Genomic DNA, 23500 nt, shown 5'->3' with positions numbered 1-23500 from the left:
GAGGAGGATATAATTCTATGATATATTTCAATAATATTAGCATTTTGTCTTGAGTCAATTGTTAAATTTGGTTGAGATTAAACTCACTTACGGTAGTATCCTGTAGGGCTGCATTTAATGTTAGAATCATAGATTCTGATTATTTTCCTTATCCATCATTTGATTGTTTGATTTGTACAAAAGAGAGCAGTGAGAAATCTCCACTACATGGCACACAGTCAGGTAGGTTGCAACCTTACTATTTACAGTCTATGGTTTTAACACGGCATTTGTAAGAACTTTGCAATGTGGAGGGAAATATCGTACTTTTGATTTCACACAAACTACCCTTTGAATTACTCGACAGATGAAGTGCACTGATTAATAACGTGTGGTAGAAAGAGGTATGAAAAGAGTACTTCAGTACACAATTTGAATAAATCCATTGTTACATTCTAGTAAAATATTTACAACTACACCAAACCAGAAAGTCACATGGAGAAAAGTCTGTGCAATTTTATTACATGTCTGTTTCCATTAAAACAAGACAACAAAAAGAAAGGGTTAAATCAGGTGTATGAAAAGAAGCAGCCTTACTTTTCAGCCAACATGTAACCGTTAAAACATGTCTTGAATGCTTTTAGCTACCTAAATGAATTAGTTATTGCCATAAATCATTTTCTGTGATTATTTTCTGATGTACTAAAGCTGTAGAAAAAAAAGTCTGTTTAGAACAGTGAGTGTCTTTCAATATAAAATCTGCTAGTTGATCAGTTGCCATGCATTTTCATGTTAAAGAAACATTCAGCAACAAGCTTAGGCTACTTTCCTCATCAGGTACATGATATTCAAGCCAGTTTTTTGTTTGTTTTCCAACATGGAAAAGCTGTGCAAAGATATGCAGCATTTTGGATTACAATTACAAAGAAACCATTGGATTTTACAATATAAATTAAAAAGGAATGGAATAGGATTTTGATGTGCAGTGGAGTGTAACTCCAGGAAATAAATGGAGATGTTATGTCTTTGGGGGTCTGCACAGATACCTCACAATATGAAGGAACAACATGACAGCAAAAATAAATAAATTAACAACATAGGAAATGTGTAGTGCACAGCAGCCCCTGCTGCTTTCTAAACTAATTTCCATATCAAACGCAGTGTATCAAAGGCAGCCCTCCGACTGGGGCCCCGATTTGATGTGGTAAATTCATATAAGTCTGCAATCAATATTTAATTAAGCGTTCAACACAGAGGCTATATTTCGTGTTAGCTGTATGATCCCTTTTAATGGCAAGCCGAGATTAGCTGGGCTGTAATGGTGAGGAGGAAACAATCTGCCTCTGTGATGGAGGGCTACTTGCAGCACAATCTATATCCCTCTCTTTCTTTTGCTCTACCTCACTCTTCCATTGTTTTTAGCCATGACTGACATCAGGCTCCCAAACGATCCTGAAGAGGAGAACAGAGTTAGGTGCTCTGTGGCATGAACCTAAAACTCATCTTTGGCAACCACAGAGGAAAAGACTGCGATCAATCTTCATCATTTCTGACGGTGTATTAGCATCAGTGACATGTCAAACACTGCCTGCATGCAGGGGGTATGTCTCCCATGCCTCCCAACACATCATACATTCAATAAACAAAGGAGAACACAGCGTGAATAAGGACAATTACACAGTGACTGAGGTAAAGCTGCAAGCAAAGCACACATTCAGGAGGCAAACAGTGGATTTTTCAGTCTCAATTAAAGTGCCTGTTGGATATTTGTGAGGTCAGGTCGAAGCAATAACACAATATTTGATCTTGCAAGCGAAGATTCCAAAGAGCAGGAATAAAAAAGGCAATATGGCATGGCACATTTTGGCATTTTAACTCCTACATTGTACAGAAGAAAAGGTGCCTTAAGGTATGACATTTAAGAAAAATACAGTAAGAGTAGTTCAATGGAAAATGTCAACTGGCTGCACAAAGATGAAACACTGACATACAGTTGATGTTAAAAATGACACAAACATGTACAAAAGTTCCTGCTTTAAGAAATGTTTCAGGCAAATCCTGGGTTACTGCCCATCGAGAACACACAGAGAATAACAGGAACACACACTGTGGGAAATGTTGATGTAGCTGATAGGTTGAAATTTGTCCACAGAATGGGACAGGACTGCACTTCCTGACATACTTTCGTGTTGCAGACTGAACTCCAGAAGGACAAAAAACACAATTTAGAAAAGAGGAAGACCAATCAGGATCCAGGTATCTGCTGTTGATTGTCCAATAGGGCTAAACAGTTCCTGAGCCTTTTCGCCGCTGTCATAGCATACACTGTCAGAAAACACTGGCCCAGACCATCATCAGTCAAAAAACTGAAGGAATACCAGGTCTGTAGATTCCCACATGATTCCTTCAATGATTGAAATGTGCTGAAGAAAGCAGGCAGCAACGGAGAAAGAAGATTTGGACAGCTATGGCTCAATGTGTTCCTTCTGTGGTCGCCATCCGCAGGTAAATATAAGATTCACATGTGCTTCTATGGAGAGCTGAGCTTTCTTGCCTTTGGGGTACCTGGGTCTGAAAGTAAATACATAGACATTAAAAAAAGGATCAAGGTAAAGAAATAGTAATGCTTAACAACATATTGTCATTTTGGAAGTCTGTTACTTTTTCTTACCCCCTAGTCTGATGTGGTGTCCTCGACTGCTGTCTGCTAAAATCAACTGCAGACTGGCAGCTGCTATGAAGCCCTCCTGTCGCTGACTCATATTTTTTACTAACCTGAAGGATGAGATGTCAGCAGGAGTGAAACAATGAGAGGACATTTTAGATTAAGAAACTTTATAGACAGTATAGTTGCTTTATACAGTATGAGGTTTATTTTGTAGACAGAACACTTCTCCTAACATCATTTAAGTCCAGTGGCTGAAAACTCACCAGCGCCCCCTGTTGTCTTCACACTGCAGCTGGATGACGTCTCCACATTTGACGGTGATGCTTTCTGGTCCGTTTTGAAGACAGTCAGCCGAAGCCCTGTATCTGCCCGGAGACTAATACAGAAGAAAAACTGTCAAGAGCAAAGTAAGTGCAGATTTATTTATATGGAACTTTTCAAAGAAAGTTACGAAATGCTGCCTAAAAAGTACAAAGTATCAAAGACAGGATAGAAAACAGGCCTCTTATTGAAGGCAATATATCAAAACAGACAAGATCGAAATAGGCACAAGAAGTAAAAAAACAAATAAAATCAAACACAATACAAAAAACATTACATGTTTCTAAAGAAAGCAAAGACAGAAAAAGCTCACTGTTTCTTAATTTAAACTCTGACATCATCCAGTAGACAATAATTTGCTGACGTAACAGAAATACACAGTCTTACATCAACTTCTATTTAATTCTGTAAAGAACTTTCTTTAGTGGCCTAAAGCTTACCAGCAGATTCCAACTTATAAGGGATTCTGTTCCATTTGATTTTCAGCTAATTAATTACACAAAGATTAATTTTAAAAAAGTATGTTTTTAATATGACGCAGGGCATTGGTATCAGGTTTATAATGGGTCTCACCAATGTCACCAAAACCTCCTCCTCCATGTCAGATGGGTGGAAGGCGTCCTGACCTCCAGGCCACTCCTCCAGACCCTCGCAGATGTCTACTGAATGAGGAGCTCCGGGCCAACCTGGGGTGACCACACACACACACACACATGCACACGCACACACACACACACACACACACACACACACACACACACACACACACACACACACACACACACACACACACACACACACACACACACACACACACACACACACTACTTAGGCCTCTACGAGTATTTAAGAAAACATTTTGTCCACACTCTACACACTTAAAGGCACCAGGTACTGTAGATACTTAGTAACTGAATGACATTAAAACGAGCCCTTTGTCACTTACTGGGAAATTAACAAGAAGGTAGAATCAAAAGCTAATCTCAGTAGTTGGACCCTTTTCCCCCAAATTCCTCGTTGTGCCTGGTTCTTCAGGTCAAAGTACACCTGAACTGCTGAGGGGTGAAAAAGTTGAATATCTTCATCAGTTAAAGATTATGAAGACAATCAGCAACAGCAGTGAAATAGTGGTGAGCACAGCAAGCATGATTTGTATTGATTTCAACATGTTCTGTTATTTAGTTACTAAGTATCTACTTGATTGTATAAATAAATGTGCGGACTTAATTGACTCACTCCTGCGATTGTGCTGGTGTTTAGGGGAGTAAGGCTGGGGGTCTGGACTGCTCCTCCCTGACTCCGTGTCTCCTGAGCTCACTGACGCCCTCTGCTGCTTGCTGGGGGAGTAAAAACAAACAATGCGTCAATAAATGCTGAACACCGCCAGCAGCAGACACACACACAGGATAGATTTTATCCTCAGCCACACAGCCTAGGGTCAGCTCTATATCTGATTCATGCTTCCACCTGTTTAACTGGCCCCAGATCAGTGGCAAAGAACAACTCTGTCCTGTTGTTTCACACACAATCATGATTATTCAGGCATCAGCCAGACAGCAAGACAGCGCACAGAGCAGCCACTTGCAAGCTCCTCTGTCCAAGTGGAAAGTACTGATGTTCACACAGGGGTTGCTTGTGTCAGGTTTAGATTGATGAAGATCCAAATTCAGACATTTGGTCTTTCTTTGTAAAAATGTTTCTAGAAAGCTTCTTCTGCAGAAGTGTTTAGATCTAAAAAAAAAATAAAAAGAAACTAGCCCCATCTTGAAAAAATCAGCTGTCATGAGGAAATCAAGAAAATACACGGGATGACTTTTTTTTTGGCCCTTTGCATTACATGCAAAATAGCAAATCTGAGATGCAGAAATGAGAACAGTAGTTTAAGATATCATGTTAAAATGTCATGAAGGACACAGGCCTCTCAACACTGCAGGGGGGGGGGTGTGTGTGGGGTCAGTTATGAACCAGAATGGAGGCTTTAAAGCAAGTGTGCAGGTGACAGTCAGTATGAAAACACAGCAGCCCTGAGGTTTTGCTGGGCTGGGTGGGTCATGCCAGGGCAAGGTGAGCCAGGCTGAGTTTACCACTGAGCATTAGGGCAGGTCAGTGGCGCTGGGGACGGTGGCAAGGGCACGGCCGGGGCCTTTGCCGGGGGCTTCTGGGACGGGGGCTCCGGGAACGCAGGCACAGAAAGACATCAGCGGACAGCGAGACAAAGTCCAGCCCCGGCAGACAGCCCCTAGGAACCCCTCTGGATGGCCGCATGCCCCTGCAGGTGGGGGGGGATTGGAGGAGTGGGGATAGGCAACCAGACAGCAGTGGAGAAAATGGGGCCTGCAACCGTTCTGACACACTGCTACACACAAAGCTGCTACTACGGCAACGTGAGATGATATCATCACATTCACTCAAGCTGCAATTAGATGTGAAAACTCAGCGAATGCAGATAGTAGTGCTGTGGCTGCATGTGTGAGTGTTCTGCATATGTGTTTTTTATATGTGTGCAACTATAATCTAGTCATGCGCTTAACACTACTTCTAATTAATACTGAATCTGTAAACAAGCACAGGCACTGACCTCTCTGAGTAGGGGGGAGAAAGCTGCATGTGTCCAACCATTTGTCCATGTTGATATGCTTCATCTGTCAGAAGACAAGTGGGTACAAAGAAGGATTTCCTGTTTTATATGCAAATTCATGTGCCTATATCATATCTGTTCAACATATTTGTTTTGTCTATTTGTATGTTGTCCTTACATACACAATTGACATCCTTTGACAATTAACACTTACTTTCAAGTTACTTTTAGAAACAGTGTACAGAATGGAGAGGAGAATCAAAGCACAAATCTCCACATTTAAGTTTCAGAGCTTTGAAGCGCAATCACCAGCACTCTGGGGCTGTGAGAAACAGTTCAAAGCTATGAATCTAGTACGTGGACTTGGCACTTCGATCGTCCATCCAATATTTACAGTAGTTGTTCACAGACCTCTGAGCAGCTTCTGCTGGTTGGTCAGGATTCTGCGAAGCTCATTGAGCCAGGCCATCTTCACCTCCACTGCGGGAGCCTGAAAGACCACAGACAGTCTTATTTATGTATTTACAGCAAGCATTTGTTTTTCAATTGTATCTGTTAGGACCCTTTTTTTTTTTTATTTGGACATTGATTTTTTTCATATATTAAATGTCAGCAAGATATTGAGAATGTTTATTACAATTCCCAAAGCTACTGTTAACATTATAAAATGTCTTGTTTAACCCCAGAGCCAAAGATAGCCAAACAGTTATTTTTGAATAAGACTAATAACACCAGTTAATGTGCAAAAAACTGACATTTTCATCTTTATGTTTGTTTTGAAAAAGAAGACGGTAAAGATTGATACCAAAATGATTGCCAACAGATTTATTGTGAGCTTAATTCAGAATAGGCAGAATTATCTATTATTATAAACTCATTGATTTTTTCTACTCTTGTGTTTATATTGCAATTCAATTTTTTTAATATACTATTAACTTGTTTGCAGAGCTAACTGGGAGAAATGCACAAACAATGTAATGTACCTACACTGTCCTGTACCTGTGCAAATGTCAAAAAACATCTAATCCAAAGTTGTTTTAAAACTGCAGAAAATGTTCAATAGCTCGTTCTGACCCCTTACCTGAACCACGTACACCTCCTCCCTGCCACTGTACCAGATCTCAAACTTCTTCACATCTCCTTTGACATTCTCTGTGATCCCCACAGCAGTCATCTGACAAGAGACATAGACCGCTCATAACAGCAAACACACCACAGGAAGACAAGCAGCACGTCATACATCACACTTACATCATGTAACACATCTGTCCCGTCGGAACGCTAACATTCACACACACACACACACACACACACACACACACACACACACACACACACACACACACACACACACACACACACACACACACACACACACACACACACACACACATTCCTCCTCTGTGCGACTGCTTCCTCCCAACACCCTCAATAATAAATCAAGAGCAACAGCAGCAGCTGCTGGTGATGGTGACACACCAGCTGCGACACAAGTCACAACGCATACAACCAAAAGAAGTGTTACAAGAACAGAGCAGGTCGTGTGGCCAGCAGGGGAAACACACACGTGTGAAAAGGTAACAAGACTGACACCAATGTCAACTATGCTACTCTAATAGATCAGTCACATGGCGCTACAAGGATCATGTGTGATGAATTTCAACACATTTCATTAACAGTTTGTGTATGACATTTATCTACTGCATTGTAGTTTCTGAACTCTCCATAGACTTTGTTCTAAAAATAGCTTGTTGTGTATTTTTTTCACTTGTGTCAACATAGTTTATGTCTAAAACTTTACTCTGTGCTGAGTGCAATGCAGTACTCGAGCACACAGCAGAATGATTTGGATATGTGATTACAGTAAACCACTCATCTGTCAAAGTCAAAAAGAAAGAATATTTAAGGAAGTAAGGTCATACAGAGGCACAGTGACCGTGTCCCCATTACAAAACATGTACGTATCAAATCAAAACAAGTGTGCATATATTAAAGAAGAGAGAGAGTGTGATTATAAAAGTCGTCCGTAGATAATTCTCTGATGTTTTATTATTATACTAATAATTTGTAACCTCTTGTAAAAAAAATTAATAAACAGAGGAAAATATGTCATTTCATTTATTTAGATGTAGCCACTTAAGTCATTTTCTCATAATCAATACTTAACTTTCGAATAAGTAGGCTACATGTATAAGATGAACACAAGCAGAGGCAGAAACCAACCTTCAAACAGTTCTTGAAGCTGTACGAGGGCGTCTTGTCGCAGCCCTCTCCGTGCTCCTCCCTCCTCTTGCAGAAGAGCAGCGCTCTCTCGTACAGGAAGAGGTGTCTCTGCATCGGCTTGAAGCGAGTCAGCTCCTTCATGCGTGTGGGACCTTTCTTATGGCTGATCCACACGCTGAAGGAACCCTGCATCAACACGCGGCCCAGATCACAAATGTCACCCTGCATCGAAAAAAAGGGAATTTATGAGTTAGTCTTTATGATAAATCTATACTCAGTGAAATTTTCCTCAGATATAATCTACCTTGACCTAATTAGTTTGGTTATTTAGGATGTTCAATGTTCTCATGAATCCAGCACAGATCAGATTTTAGTCACCTCATATCCTGTGATGGCTATCTGATGCATGGAGTCATTCACTGATTTGAGCAGGTCCAGCATTGCTGTCAGCGCCCCCTGCAGGTCAGAAGTCCCCTCACAGTCTGAACTGTATTTCAGTAGTTCCTGAACACACAAATCAAATGAAACGGACTGAGTTGACTGAAAAAAACACACATGCAGTGGCTTAAATAATGCCCTCTAGTGGTCAACACATGTAATAAGCAACTTGATGTAAAGGTGGTGATAGAATATGAAAACACTTTCTCATTTAAATGTTTTTTTTTTCCCACTGGGCCCATTTGCTGCAGTTGATTTCCCTCCTACAATTTTTTGATGATCTCTTTGTGCATCCAAGACCAGTGTAATTGAAAATATGATTAAATAGCCTGTCACACATAGGTAATCGGGATTGACTTTGTCGGTTTGTTTATGTCTTACCTTAAGCAGCAGCTGGTATTTAGTGAGGCGCTGGACTGGTTTCAACAGGTAGGAGTCCAGACCCAGTTTGTGCTCCAGCTTTTTTTGACACTCCTGCATAAGGAAGACAAATCAAAACTATGTTAATGTTAACTTTGTAAACGTTTGGTCACTGCTTTTTAACTGTTACTGTAAACTAAGACAATAAGTGTACAGTACAGAACTAAAATGAACTACTACTATACTTTTTAAAATATGTAATGTGTAAATGTTTCTGTCATGACACTGAAACAGTAAATCGAATTTAAAAAGTGTGAGTGAAAGATGGCACAGCTGACCTGAAAGAAGGCACAGTCTGAAAACTGTCTCCACAGCGCCTCAGAGCGAGGCTTATTCTGACAGTAGCACTCATACATCTGGAAACTCTCTTTCTGAGGGGACAGCAGAGAGAAATCTGTTTAAGTAATAATGCATCACAGTATTTACAAATGGTCCAAATACAAAGCAGCTGCACAACATAAACATTTGTATCATCTCACCCGCTGCAGAAAGCAAGCTCCCACGCTTTCAGGATTCTCCAGGCATCCTTCCAGGTCCTGAAGAAAAACCCTGGGTTTCCAAAAAGTTCAAAGACCAGGTATGAGAAATTAAAAAAAAGAAGTACTGGAGAAAACAACATTTCAAAACACATCACCGATTGGTCGGATAGTCGAGGTTTGATTTGATTTAAAGACAAGTCGGCCTTGTTAACACTCGTGTGTTTCTATTTATTTACTTGTATATATATTTTAAGCAGCAACATTATAAATGTATGGTTCCCTTCCTTTTAGATTTGTTAAATCAAATGACTGCTATCCATGCCATTAATAAACTATTTTTAACCAAATCCATCTCACTTTTATACAGAATGAGGCTTCAAAAAACATTCATTCAAATGTTCATTGTTGAAATGATTAGAGCACCCACACATTCAGCATACATTAAGACTGTTTGTCTCTTGATGACATATGATACATGTTTATCTTTGCTTTAAAAAAAAAGGTCAACAGTATGTGTGATGGACTTACCTGCTGTGAAAGTTGTAGATCTCTGGCATGTTTCCAAACAGGATGTCTCTCTTGCTGCGCAGGATCGGGGGCAGAAGCCCTGACAGAGCTGCGTTGTCCATCTCAGCCCTGTAACCCTGAAAGGTTTCATTATGGCAACAAAATTAAGGGAAAAAAAAATATATATATATATGGGTTATGCACATACAATATAACTAGAATCCATTTAACCATGTGCAAAATATGATGCAGAAACAGAGGAACTGAACAAAATATTTGTTTATTTATGTGTGCTAATAAAAATGGGGGAGAAACATGTGTTTTCTCACCAGTAGAACTGACAGCAGCTCCTCCACATAGATCCTCTCCGTCTCTATGAGTTCCCTCATCACATGACTGTGACACAAACGCAGACATGCACAAGGAGAAGGAGACAGAGCAAGAGCCAGAGGGCATCATTAGCACTGAACAAAGAGAATCACAAAGTAAACAGCTTCAGGAGCAGCACTGAGGACAGACAGATGCCCCCTCCTCCTCCTCCACCTCCTCCTCCTCCTCCTTCTCCACCTCCTCCTCCTCCTCCTCCTCCACCTCCTCCTCCTCCTCCTCACCGCTTCAAGAGATCCGGGCTGTCCTCACCCTCCAGACCGTATGACACGCAGCTCCGGTTCTCCTGAAAGTCGTGAATCACCTCTATCTGAACACACCACAGATGGACATCTCTGAATATTCCACTCGATTTTCTGATGTTAAAGAGCTTTGTAACAACTTTTTAATAATTATTTTGTATCGCTATTGACCCAAAAAACAAGAAATGTTAATGATTGAAATTCTGAGCAGGTCTATGCAGTGCTCTTTGTAACATTACAAGCATAAATAGCTGAACGGATCAACGAGCAAGCGTAAGATGGGAACATTATTCATGATGATTTAAAAAATATACATTTTTCAATACAGCTTTGATGGTGGAGGGAACATCAATAAATAAACAGCATGAAAATGACGTCTTTTTCCTCACTTTTCTGGGGTTAGGGCTCTTTCGAGATGCTCTCTTTCCAGGCAAAGAAATGTCGAACGTGAACTTCAAACCATCACCTGTGAAAGCGAGATCATCGTCATCATCAGCAGATCATCAAAGTGAGAGAGTGTTATTCACATACGGTATATTGCCATGTGCTCTGATCAGGAATACTGTGGAGATGGCTCATTTGAGCACCCACATTAAATAAAGAATGTTTATTTTAATGAATGTATGCACAGTGTGAACACATTGGCCTCAAAGGGATTTCTCTTGCCCTGCCTATGACCTTTTTTATTTCTGAGATAACATCAATCAGCTATAATCGACATCACAGGTAATCAATGATAACAGGTTGCCTACTGTAGGGTGCAGCCTGGGAACAAGTGTGTTCAGATCTGAAGGATAGTTTGGCTATGACTATCAGTCTCCTTTTGATCCCAGCAGCGGAAGCCTTCACATGATAGTCCAACCTACACTGAGTCTCGTGGCCTTGCATGTGCCATGTTGGAATCATCAGTGGTACGCAAGCATGTGTGTGCATGCACATACGTGTGTGTATGCATGTACAGGATCAAATTAATCAAAGCTAACCACTTTCCCCTTCATCTCTTCTTTTAAATGTCTGGTATCAGGGGGGCCTCAGAGGGGTTCATAATTACGTGCATTCTCTTTCTTGTTGTTACATTCATTAACATGGCTTCATATCATAAAGGACATACCTTAAGTCTTGAATTTAGTGGGGGGAAATGTGTGTCCTTTAAGTGTCACATGCATAATGATTTTAGACACATTAAGTTGCACAAAAGACACATTCAAATAAAAAGAATAGCAGATAACACATACAGTATTAATTGAGTTTCACTGTACGTGGTTAGCTTTGTGCAACATTCCCTTGAGACGAAGAGGGAGATGAAAGGTTCTTTAATGTTCACTATGTGAACCACATATGGTTCTATAGCAGCTACCTTGACTAATAGAGCAGTCAGGATGATCCCTGTAGACTGATTATACCTTCTACCCTAGTTACAGCTTGCTTGTAAAGGTGGCCTTTTAACCCCGCAGCCCATTCAGGAACACCTTAGGCCTTCTCAGCGGGACCCTGTGATGTGTCAATGTAAGCACCATGTCTAAAGCAAAGATGCAAGGGGGCGAGGGGGACGAGGGATCGGTGCCAGGCCATAAGGGCTGGGATGAGACCCCATACTGGGCATGAGAAACAAAGGGAGGGTGGGTAGGGTTGGTTTGTAGAAATACTGCTTTACATGCACCAAACTAGGGCAACTGACCATTAAAAAGACGTGTAAAACAAAAAAAATCATGTCTTTTGATTGGGACAACATGTTTTGTGTGTGTGTGTGTGTGTGTGTGTGTGTGTGTGTGTGTGTGTGTGTGTGTGTGTGTGTGTGAGTGTGTGTGTGTGTGTGTGTGCTGCACCATGTTTGGGGGAGAAGAGTGGGGACTTGGCCCGTGGTGGGTTTTCTGGCCTGGGAGCCACCAGCTGGACCGGTCGCACATGTTTATCAGCCAGCTTCCGCAGAGAAGCCTGCCGGTTCTGGATCATCTGCTGCACTGCTGCATGCTTCTCAAATGTTTCCCCAATCTGAGCCTAAAACAGAGAGAGAGGAAGAGTTATCAACTTTGTTTTCCAATCCAGTAAATTACGCTGATCCTGACAAATGAAGGCAAAAAGCCCAACATGGCTATCAACAGGCTAATCTCCTCAAGGGCATTTCATATGCTGGCTCAAGGTCAAGACAAAATTGGAGATTCGCAAATGATATTGCTTCAGCAAGAGGTCTTAAAAATGCTTTAAATAGGATGTTTTGATTTCTTCAAAAAGGATTGTTGTGGTCACTGACCTGCAGCTGTTGTGTGATGACTGCCTCGTACTCGATGGCCAGGACATCAGGTCCCGAGCTCAGCATAGATGGTGCCCCCTCCAGAAACCTCTCAATATCCTTCAAAGCAGCCTGAGCTCCCTCCTTGGACTGGAACTTATCTACCAGCTGATTGGCCAGCATATACGCTCCGTCATCACACCAAGTTTGGGCCTGAAGATGGCGAACACTCATGTGTATCAGCATGAAGACGGTCTAACGTACATGCGTTAGTGTGTGTGTGTGTAAGTAAATGAAGATGTCTGAATACCTGTCCGAGGCAAAGCAGCAGCTGGTGTGTTTGCAGAAGACTTGTGTGTTTGGTCTTCAGAGCAGCATTTAGTGTGTCACAGTAGTGGCGCAGCTCGTTGCAGCGTTGCATAATAAGAGCCATGGCGTAGTGATGACCGGCGGATAGCTGGTGTCCGTGAAGAATGATGATCTGAGCGCGAGCCATCACCTCCTGACAAGGACACACAAGAAGGAAGGACACTGTTTTCATGATCACTGAGCTCACAGTTTGTATTTTTGGCAAATCCATCCGGTACACAAAGCTGGTAAATAAATATTGTATTGGCAGTCTGAATGAGAAACACTGACCTGTGCATTTAATTCCACACTCTCCAACCTTTTCAGAGCCTGTTCTGTCAGGACCAGAGTGTCTACAGATATGGACAGCTCCCTCTCCTGAGCCATTAGGTGCTCCAGACACAACTCCATCTCAAAAGAAAACACACACAATCACACATATACAGACCAAACACAATAAAAGGACAAGCCTAAAGACAACATGGTTTCTCCCAGAGGCATTACATCCCAGAAATGAAAACTGAGCCCAAAGTTAGCTAAAATAAAAGGTGTTATCCTCTGGAAAGTATAAAACTTTGGTTTATGCACATAAACCAAAAAAAACATGTATGGATGCAAAGCAAATATACGGAATCCTTACCTCCTGAAAGCTTTGCTCATATCTGAGCAACTGCAGGTACTGATGGAGTTTCAGATGATGCTTCTCAAAGAAGCCATCGAAGGCTGACTCCATGTCTCTAAGCTGTGCCAGAAGCCTGAAAAAACGAAAGGAATGCCGTAGATCTCATTCACTTACTCAAAAAAAACTAAAGATACATTTTAGATTTGTTTTTAAACAAGGAGGGTGGGCTCTTTTTTTGGTGGATTGCAAATTCTACCAATAAGCTTGTTAGCCACTCCTATTAGATGAAAATAACGAACGTAAGCTGTCTCACCTCTGTACCGTCTCCCAGTCCAACTTCACATCCCACTGGGAGTCATCCTCTTTCCCAGATGTCTCCAGGCTTAAGAGAAGATGACGACCCTCCTTCGACACCGATCTGATTGCATCCTGTCAAACAGAGGACAGTTTACATCGTAACGTGTGGCACACCAAAAATACTCGATTTTTAGCATGAGAACACAAGACAAATATTTTAGTTACAAAATGAATAAAAGCCTCTCATAGGAACACAATAGAAGTCTTACTTTGAGTTTCCTGTACTTTTCAGTGTGAGACTCGAGGAGATACTCGATGGCTTTTCCCTCATCAGGCAGCTCCGTCTCTGCCAGCTCACAGCCAAAGCCCTGAAGCATCTGTGCAATGTCTTTGACCGTCACAGCAAAACTTTCGATGGCCTGTAGTGGGAGCAAAAAGACACAAGGAATACAGAAATAAGTGTTGCTTGGCTAAACGAAGGTCTTAAGAGCAGCTCTATCAAACTGGCAGAACGATTTGGCTAAATCACATGGATGAACCTCAGAAATGAGAGAAAATGCAGGAACATGTTGAGGAAAGATGATATTGTTCGTTGCTTGCTCCCTTTGTGTTTGTGAAGTGATTTGTGGCTTACCGTTCTTAAAACAATCCAGTCACTATGACAGTAGTCCAAAGTGCCTCCAAACTCTGAAGTCAGCTGGTTCTCATCGATGTAGTGCAGCAGGTCTGTGACAGAGCTCAGCATCACCACCTAAAGGTACGGACAAAACCTGAGACCTCACAAAGAAAACTTTTCACTTGAAGCACATTAATGATGGACGTCAGTTTAATTTTTCCTCATTTTTTAATGCACATCAGTACCTAGTGCTTTTAAACTACATGATTTTCAATTCTATACTCGTGTAAGTCCCTTTGCTATACTAGTGGAGGTATATCAAAGGTCATTAGAACAATTGATCATAGTCACAGTGGCTGCAAATGGCATGACAGCTATCAGGCTTGTACCACTCATACTTCACAAATTAAAATCCCCTAGAAAAGGGGCGCAGTTGGCTTAGCTGTTAGTGCGCGTGCCCCATGTATAGAGGCTGTTGTCCAGAAGGGGGCGCAGGTTCAAGTCTGAACTGTGGCTCCTTTCCCGCATGTCATTCCCCTCTCTCGCTCTCTCTCCCTGGTTTCCGACTATATCCAATGTCCTATCTGAATAAAGGCATAAAAGCCCAAAAATAAACATTTTAAAAAGGAAATAGAAAGAAACCAAAATACTTGGAAAACCCACTATTTCAATACTTTTGTCTCAAAAGTGAAACTGACATCAACATGTGTTCTTGGCTGTGTCCACCACACAACATTTGGAGATCAGGAATGCAACAAGAATGAAGTGTACCTTGTTGTGATGTGGGGCATGTTTGGTAACTGAGGAGGAGCTGCCTTACTGGCATCTTGAGCATGAAGTCCTCTTGGCTGAAGCGAAAGCCAATGTCCGTGACAGTGCGGTGGAAGAAGCTGGTGGGTCGGAGCACCAAGACCAGGTGGAGGTTCCCGGGAAAGGAAGCCTTGAAGGGAAGGAAGATGTTTATTGTGATGGTGGTGCTGCAGTAGGGATTCATATGAGAACTTTGTAGCTTTAGCATTTAGGAATATAAAGACTTTTAGTATTTTAATTATCTGTTAATATCCATGTAGTTTTGAATTAATATTGATGTTTTGTTTTCTCTGTTTGTTCTATTTTTTTCTAACTTGTGAGCTATGACACTCCTGAATTTCCCCCAGGGGATGAATAAAGTTTTTATCTATCTATCTATCTATCTATCTATCTGTCTATCTATTTATTTATTTAAGTTCCCTGTAGTGCACTCTGACCTACAAGCATGGTGGCTTTTTTCAACATGTGGATTTTCACACATAAACATAACTCCTGTCTGCAGACTAGCACAGGTGCTGAGGGGGAAAAAAGCATTATATAAGCTCTCATCCTGTTCAGGTCTCCACCATTCTGTCACTCAAGCTATTAACGTCAGCCTAATGGATTCTAGATTCAGTCACATTAACTTTCACATGCATGTCATGTGATGCATTTCATGTTGCGGTCGTTTGAGGCCATGGTGTAGTCATGCCTAATGTGCTGTATGATGAGAACCGTGAGCTCTATTTTGATCATGAAAGTGAATTTACAATAGACCTATTGCTATTTTATCGCTTGTTTTTTTAATGACTTGCACTTTTGCAACACATAGGATATCCAGCTCTGCAAAAAAAAACAAAAAAAATCTCCTATGTCGTCAATGCTCTCACTGGCTCATGCATTTGCAATTGACGCAACTTCTGAAATTCGTTTGCCCTGTCTCAAGCTTCTGATTCCAGCATAAACATCCGTCTGATAAGGTTTCAAACACAGCCAATTGCATGATGAAGCTGAAGCGCGCGCTGGACCGCAGTGCTGCACCCCCTCCCCCCCCCCCCCCCCCCCTAGCCAATGCCACTGCCGCATTCACCCTGCCCGCCCAAAACTTCACCCTGAACTCTTCACACGGTACAAGAAGAACTGGTCAGCAGTTCGTTACCGGACTCCGGCGGATCTTCGGGATTCCCCGCCGGTAAAAGCAGTCCGCCATGGTGTTAGAAGCCATCTCGGTGAAATATTAGTTCCCGCCCGTTCGACAGAAATTGATGCCAGGCTGTGAGATATGCAGCAGCAGCTCCCTCCAGCCGCCTGTCCACAGCCGCAGCGCTGCTGCTGCCTCTCAGACGGAGGGTGGCAGCGCCAACTGCAATGTTTCCCTCCCGCCCGCCTTCCTCCTCATCCTGTCCTCCCCTCACCACCCCGCGTCATCACACACTTTTTGCTTACTCATGCTTTGGCAGCAGTAGTTTATATGCAATGGGACACTCAGTACAGACAGGATGTTTATGATTCAAACTGATCTCCACATGCAACTATACATGAAGCAGGAAACCCCTTGATTAATGCAAAAATTTACAGTTTGATCACATTGGTCCTGCCAAGGTTGTTGTTTTAGATTTTCAGCACCATGGACAGCAACTCATAAATAAAAGATGAGCATAGGCACAGTCTGCAGCTCAATGCAAAGATAAAGATTTGTCGTATACATCTAAACGTCTAAGCTGTGGGGGAAAGGCTGTATGTGTAAGGCTTTATGTGTAAATGTACTTGGCAATAAAAAAATTATTCTGATTCTGAAATATTGATCAGAAATAATATGTTCATGTTGCAAATAAAAAACAATAAACTCACAGCTATCCTGGCAAGAGCAGTTTTGATAGAGGCCCATGTATCCAGTCGTCGGTCTAAAATGATGATAAATTTTACTCCAGGCTGCCTAGTTCTGCAGGGAAAATAAGGCCATTAAATACAGTTGTAGCATCATTTTGTGTAATAATGTAGTTTAAAGATACCAGGATTGAACATGGGAAGGGTCAAACATAGCCTCGCTTCACATTCATGTCATCTATGTGCTTTACCAAAGCATTTATACTCTCTTTGTTGTTCAAAACTCACTGAAATGAGTAAATAATGTCCTAAATTAACCTTCCAAATCCCTAAGGAGTATGAGGTTTGAACATAGAGGGCATCAATAGGACATGTAACAGTAAGCTGAGGAGCAGTGAAGGCCAGCTGTGCTCAGAATGCAAGCACTGGGCTTTTGGTGCACTGCAGAAAGGGAGAGGGAGAGAGTCAGGCAGGAATAGACGAAATGAGGACGCACCGAGGGATGAGAGTGAGGTATGTGAAGACTTTGGCTAAAGCTTCCTCTGGAATGTCAATGAAAGCAGAGCATTCTGGGAGGGTGACGATCACACTTGAGTCTTCCCCACGGCCCCCTGGGGGGAAAAAAGGTAAACGATTAAACAAAAGTTGAAGACATGAAATTATAAAGAAATAAGTAAGAGTTTTCTGGGTATTAAGCCATTTAAAAACAGTTGAGGATGGAACAGAGATTCAAATCAAGTTAAAAGGAGCTCATGCAGCATCATACCACAGTACAAAAAGTGCCTTACCTGACAAGTATGCCACCTGTTTCTGTATGTATCCCCCCACCTCCTTCATGCTTACCGGCACAGTCACCTCTGAAAAAAACAAAAAGAAATTATGAGCAATTGAGTAAGTGGTGTGTTCTGTAAAGCTAAATTGAATTCATGAGTTATTGCACAGAACAGTTCTCTGCAGTTTGTCTACTTCTTACATTATGGAAAGATGTAAAAACCTTACTGTGCTAGAGAAGATTATAACAGCTCAAAACATTGTCAGACTGTTGCATATAAAAAAAAGAAAAACTAAGGATTTGATTGTGACATACAGTTTTCCATCTTCCAGGACTCTTTAAACAGTCAAAGAGTTATTTTTTGCATAGCTTTTAACAAAGCCAATTCATAACTTTGGTAAACACGTAAATGCTTTCCACTGGGACAACCACATTGAAGCCTTTTTCACCCAAGTTTTGACATAAAAAGCAGCTACTTGACCCATTTTATCCAAACAGGGAGATGTCATGTGTCTATGTTATTCCCAACGGGTGCTCCATGATAATACACAGTAGTTACTGCAGCTATGAATGCTGCTTCACAGAAGTAAATCCGGCATCTGGTGCAAATCAAACAATGACATCATGAGAACACATAAGCTCATTCACAGCACTCTGAATTAAAGTTAGCTAAGTGTTAAGTTAACTGGCAGATGGCCCAGTGTCTCATGCTCAGTTCCATTAGTGTTCAAAGTAAGCTAAGTGTCTGATAAATGCACAGAGTCTTTTAAAGAGCAGTTAGTGCAGCTCGTTGGTGCACTGAGAATCATTCAACAAGATGTGTAGAGGGAACACACACGTTGCAATGCATATGTGGATGATATTATGCAGTGAGAGAGGTACTTTTAACAATGATTGGTACATGTTTTGAAGTGAAAACTGAAGCTTTGAGCTTTAAAGGGTTTTGTACCTTAAACATAGGTTACATTATTTGATATGGTTTGGATAAAGAGTTTCACTGTCCAGATTACTCTCCAAATATGAGCAGTTCATGCTACATATGAACACGGTAGTACATTTCCTTACAAATCACTATTTCCTCATCCCTATCACATAAAAACATGATAATGAATTGGGTTTCAGAAATAGCAAAACAGAACAGAGAAAAAAAGATGGCATAAGACACACAGAGGTTTTGGATACAGAGGTGTTATTTTCCATGTGTCCACTGCAGTAATGGTGTCCGTCGTGCTGTCTGGGAACCAGTAATGAGCTCTGCTGGTACCTGCTGAATATTTGATGTGTGTCTGTAACAGAGAGCAGCTGAGCCAAGCCAGGGACAGAGCAGGACCAATGGTTATACTGACTCCACACAGATGCAGGGTAGAGTTACAGCTGCACTGGAAAAGTTATATAATCCTTTCTACCCTGTGCCACGAGACCTTCAGGAAGGTGGGACGGTTCTTAGATGAATAGATTTGAAGTCATGCCAATTAAGTATTGTTATTATGCTTGACATAGCTTAAGGTACAGGTATTCTTACATTCTTAAATAATTAAGATGTCACTGACACAATCTGCATTTAATTCAAACTGTTCTGAGTAGAAAAAAAATAGAGAAGGATACACAAGCTAACGCACTGCAGACCTCTACTGCAATAAATCAAAGCAAGGGCAGCCTGTACTGCAAGCTGCAGTGTTGTTAATAAACTTGCCAACACTGTGGTGTTTATGTGCTCTCCCAAAACCCTGACTGACTACCAGCCTGTCACATGATCTTCATCAAACCCATTTAAGGACACTGCTGGATGAAATGCTTTGAAGTCTGTCAGTTATGCCTGAATGCATTATATAACTAGCTCACTTATACATGTGGATTTTGATGAGTTAATTGAACAAACTTCAAGTTATACTCAAGTTATATATAATATTTAGAGAAAAAGTAATCCCGGTGTGCTTTTTAGATGTTATTTCTTCATGAAATAATGTGGTTCCCTTGTAGCTTGCATCATGACCTCTGCAGTAACATGCAGCACAGCGTGTGCAGCAGGCAGATAACAAGTCCCAGGTACTCAAAGGTGTGGAGGCACATGGGCCTCCCAGGCCAAAAAGTGAGTCTTTTAACTCAGGTCTGTTATCCGTTCTGATCTAAAAACTAACCTTCTATTCAAATATCAGAGTGGTAAGAATTCTCTATTTTCTTTTTTTTTTAGCCTTTTCAATCCAAAATCAGCCGCCCACCACTCTAATCCCCTTAGCATGGAACGCTTTGTTTTGCCAAATATCCCATGACCTGAAAGCAGCGTGAGGCTCGGCCTCTGTGTACTATGAAAACATTTGAATGTGTAAGAGCGGATTTCTTACCATGCAAGAGATTACTTGTGACCGCTTTTTGGTCTCTGAATTCAAAATTAAATTCAACATCCGCTCTCTGTATTTGCACTCTCCACTTAGACCAGCCTCATTTTACTGCCAGTCTTCTACATTTAGCGAAGTATAGAAAAAATATATTAACTTCCTGAGTCATAGCCTTTAAATTACCGGTCAATGTGTAAGGAACACTAAAGTCAGTATTCAGGAAGAGGCCATGTCCATACAACCCAACAGCCTCAACATGGCTTTAATATTCTGCCAACATATTAAGGATGACTTCTTACTTTTCATCTAAAATGAATACCCAGTCTGAGACTGAAGCCTACACATCTCCTGTGCTTCAGTGTTGTTAAAGCATAGACCATGAGAAATAAAGGTGAGCGGATGCTTTTAAAGGAGCTCCATGTCATTAAATCAGTGCAGATGGTTATCTCTGTTTGGACAACAGAGAAAAGCTTCTTGCCTCCAGCTTTGTATGTAGACTCAACTAAGATCTGCTTGACTGAGAGCAAATCTCTGTGTCCATCCACATTGGCAAACATTTCTCTTTATCAGTGTGCAGGAACAGGAGAATCAGAGGTTACTCTGTGGACTGACAGTACTGAGGGGTCGTGGTAAAAAGCAACATGGTTTAAAAATCAGGAGTTAAGGGCGTTTCTGTCATAAAGTATTACCAGAGCTTTGGTTTCTATTGTGCTACTGGAGAGAAAACCAGAGCAAGCTTAAGTCTACAAAGAAAATTGACTTTGCTTGTTTAAGCTGAAATATAGGTGCTGTAATCACAGTTTGCATATAAGAGAGTTGGTTAAAATGAAAAATTAAACTAAAATGAAACACTATTTAAGGCTTCATTTCAAAATCTATTTAAATAATAAGATGTTAAATTATCAGATTAAGTAATGGAAGTATTTGATCCAATTGTTGAGGAGATGTTGTGTTTTGAAAACTGATAAGTAAGAGAGGAGAGCAGCTGAAGTGTCCGTTGAACCACGGTGATTTACAAACGTTGAAGTCTCAGTTAAGTTTTGAGTTTAAAACTGAAGAGCTGGAGATACATGACATGTGAGCACTGTAGTTAAAGTGTCACTCTGTGTGTAGACATTGAAAGCAGTCAGTTAAAGGTGCCAGTGAGACAAAATCAGATGAAGTGTCGGCTGATATGCCAGGTGTCGTGATTGTGACTGTGTGAAGTCATATTTGTTTGTGGCTTACTGTGTCAAAATGTGTTTTCACAAACTTTAACTGGTGAGCAGGAGGATAACACATTAAAGAATTCTAAGACTGTGCTCATCATCATTTGGCATGTCTATCAACTCTGTCATTTGGCCCTTCATTATGAGTATTGTGAACATTGTAATATCTGGAATGCTCACATTTTGGAGAAAAAAAAGCCACTGTGTGTTCATAAACTTATGGTAAGTGTGTTGGATCTGATTCAGGGGTGATTTGCAAAACAAATTGAGGATTCTGTAGTTTTTAAAGGAAGAGGTCAGTTGGGAAGCTTTATAAAGGATAATGTATCAACATCCATGAAGGAAATTAATCATCTGTGGTTATAATTCCGTCTAAATGACAGTAGTGTGTCGTTTAGGATCAAAACTGCATCACTCGTAAGCAGATTAACAAACACACACAAACCCTGACTGCAGGGCTCACATTTCACACAGAGAGTGTGAGAGAGAGAGAGAGAGAGAGAGAAAATGTCACCTGGTAAAAAATAGAAACTCATCACAGACTTCTTTCCTCCTCTCACTTCAGTGTTATCAACAAACCCCAGGCCAGGTACAATGAACCCAAAGGGAACAGAGAGAAGCAAAGGCCCATCAATTAAACAATAACTCAAGGCTGCCAAGATCCCAAAGTAATCACATTAGCCTCTGGAGAAGGCTCCTCCATGGAGCTGTCATTCAAGTCAGGCACTATTTCTGGCCTTTATCCTACCTTCATTCACCAGTTTGTTTTGAGGGTCATTTATGAGTAATTCATTCTTATGCTGATTACATTTTTTGTTAACAAACAGTCAAACTTCTTTCAATTCTATTGCTGCTTAAAGTAAACAAGTGCTACACAATATCCAGTTTATAAACTTCACATTCCAAGGTAACACCTTGAATAAAAAAAAAAATATATGTTTTACTTTCTGAACAACCTTCTTTTTTCCTTTCGGATAGGTCACACACTAACACACCAATAGAATTGCAGGCCTATATTTCTACCATATCTCTGCCACACAGTTTTACAGATATTCAGTCTACAAATCATTCCTATAGATAAATATCTATCCATCTGGGACGGCTTAAAATAGCTGCCATAATCCCTGCAGTGGCCTAACATTGTACCAAAGCTGCAGGAAAAAGCACATCAATAATACTGGCAAGATAGACGGTGCGGTTCTCCCGTTACCTCCTGTAATGGCTCTCAGAAGTTACAAATGAGGACAAGTAAATCAAACTTAATGGCTCGTGCTGCAGTACATTTCATTTTTCAGACTGCTGAACCATGCATGATGTGAATGATGGGAAATAGTTTCAGAGCAGATAAAGGATTATGTCCAAACGCCCGCTAGTGGCTAGCAGAAGTTAAATGAGGACAGTCAGCATCATGTGTACTCACGCTGCAGAGTGCTCTCCAGCTGAGAGCCGGCCTGCAGAAGGTAGTGGTAGCTCTCCATCTCCTCCCTGGAGTCTTTCTCCGGCTCTCTCTCCTCCTGCAGTGAGGCTGGGCCCATTCCCTTCCTGTTCTCCGACACAAGTTCAGGCTGGGAGAGAAGTGACGCTGCTGCGGGATGTATTGAAAGTAGTCCAGGCCTCACGTCCTCTTCACAGTCCTATAGCCCGGCATAGTGTCGCTCTATAGCGAGACTGTGAGCTACAACAGGGAAACTTATGCCCACCTGCCTCTGCGGGTCCTGAGATCCAGATGGGACAGTTCCCTGAGGCTGCTGCTGGAGCTTCCTGACCTTGAACTGCATAGAGTGAAGAGCAGTTACAGCCAGAACACAGTGATGTTGTGCTCTCATGAAGTCTCAGACACACACTTATACCGGCAGTCCCTGCGCTCAGCAGCAGTCACCTACTTCAAAACAAACAAGGCTCCATCTGGCCACTGCTGTCCGTCTCTCTCGCTCCTCCCCTATCTCTCTCTCTCTCTCTCTCTGAGCTTTAGTGCGTCAGCTCTGCGCTGTGCAGAGCCCGAGTCGTCTCCTGACACACTGCCAACTCCCTCCTAACTTTTCCTCTCACTTCACACTCCGTGCTCCCTTTCGCTGTTTTCTATGCGGACTGTACTACAGTGTGGCTGGATTGTCTGGCTGCCATGATCGTGTCCCCACTTTCTCCTGCTTTACTATCATCTAAATGCACACCCAGTGGAGAAAAGCTCTATTGAAGAATATGAAAATCTACCG

The 23500-nt window shown here is 41.5% G+C and overlaps 2 protein-coding genes across 6 annotated transcripts in view; one reads left to right on the top strand and one right to left on the bottom strand.

Moving 5' to 3' along the window:
• The window catches only part of rab41 (RAB41, member RAS oncogene family), a 209847-nt gene that overhangs the window by 19185 nt on the left and 167162 nt on the right, over positions 1–23500 (top strand). The window lies entirely within an intron of this gene.
• Positions 476–23225, bottom strand: mcf2a (MCF.2 cell line derived transforming sequence a). 5 transcript variants are annotated; one of them, XM_061048371.1, is made up of 30 exons: positions 22708–23220; positions 17760–17828; positions 17468–17582; positions 16996–17086; positions 15176–15295; positions 14374–14490; positions 14009–14158; positions 13756–13871; positions 13461–13575; positions 13112–13231; positions 12783–12974; positions 12494–12685; positions 12069–12240; positions 10632–10708; positions 10225–10310; positions 9943–10009; positions 9635–9750; positions 9107–9176; positions 8906–8998; positions 8589–8681; positions 8148–8273; positions 7770–7991; positions 6628–6720; positions 5958–6036; positions 5547–5610; positions 4205–4305; positions 3542–3654; positions 2911–3023; positions 2651–2754; positions 476–2550 (listed from the first exon to the last, which is right to left on the bottom strand). In XM_061048371.1, the coding sequence occupies exons 1-30, from the start codon at positions 22820–22822 to the stop codon at positions 2510–2512; spliced, it is 3342 nt and encodes a 1113-aa protein (XP_060904354.1). In that variant the 5' UTR covers positions 22823–23220; the 3' UTR covers positions 476–2509. The 5 variants fall into 5 exon arrangements, 4 of the variants coding, with proteins under 4 accessions (XP_060904354.1, XP_060904356.1, XP_060904357.1 ...); XM_061048372.1 differs by lacking the exons at positions 476–2550; positions 2651–2754 and adding an exon at positions 3915–4023 and having other exon boundaries at positions 2905–3023; positions 22708–23224; XR_009674668.1 differs by lacking the exons at positions 476–2550; positions 2651–2754; positions 2911–3023 and adding an exon at positions 5053–5237 and having other exon boundaries at positions 3617–3654; positions 22708–23225.

Source organism: Labrus mixtus, chromosome 10, assembly GCF_963584025.1.
Source record: "Labrus mixtus chromosome 10, fLabMix1.1, whole genome shotgun sequence".
Classification (NCBI taxonomy): Eukaryota; Metazoa; Chordata; class Actinopteri; order Labriformes; family Labridae; genus Labrus; species Labrus mixtus.
The sequence above is the reverse complement of the archived record's forward strand: the minus strand, read 5'-3'. Positions and strand labels throughout refer to the sequence as shown.

Excerpts from the sequence above, each read along its gene's own strand:
- mcf2a (XM_061048371.1), bottom strand. The coding sequence starts at position 22,822 with ATGGGCCCAGCCTCACTGCAGGAGGAGAGAGAGCCGGAGAAAGACTCC. Across the intron at positions 14,159-14,373 it reads ACTGGATTGTTTTAAGAACG|GCCATCGAAAGTTTTGCTGT; the intron begins GTAAGCCACAAA and ends CTCCCACTACAG. Across the intron at positions 3,024-3,541 it reads AGGAGGTTTTGGTGACATTG|TCTCCGGGCAGATACAGGGC; the intron begins GTGAGACCCATT and ends CTTCTGTATTAG.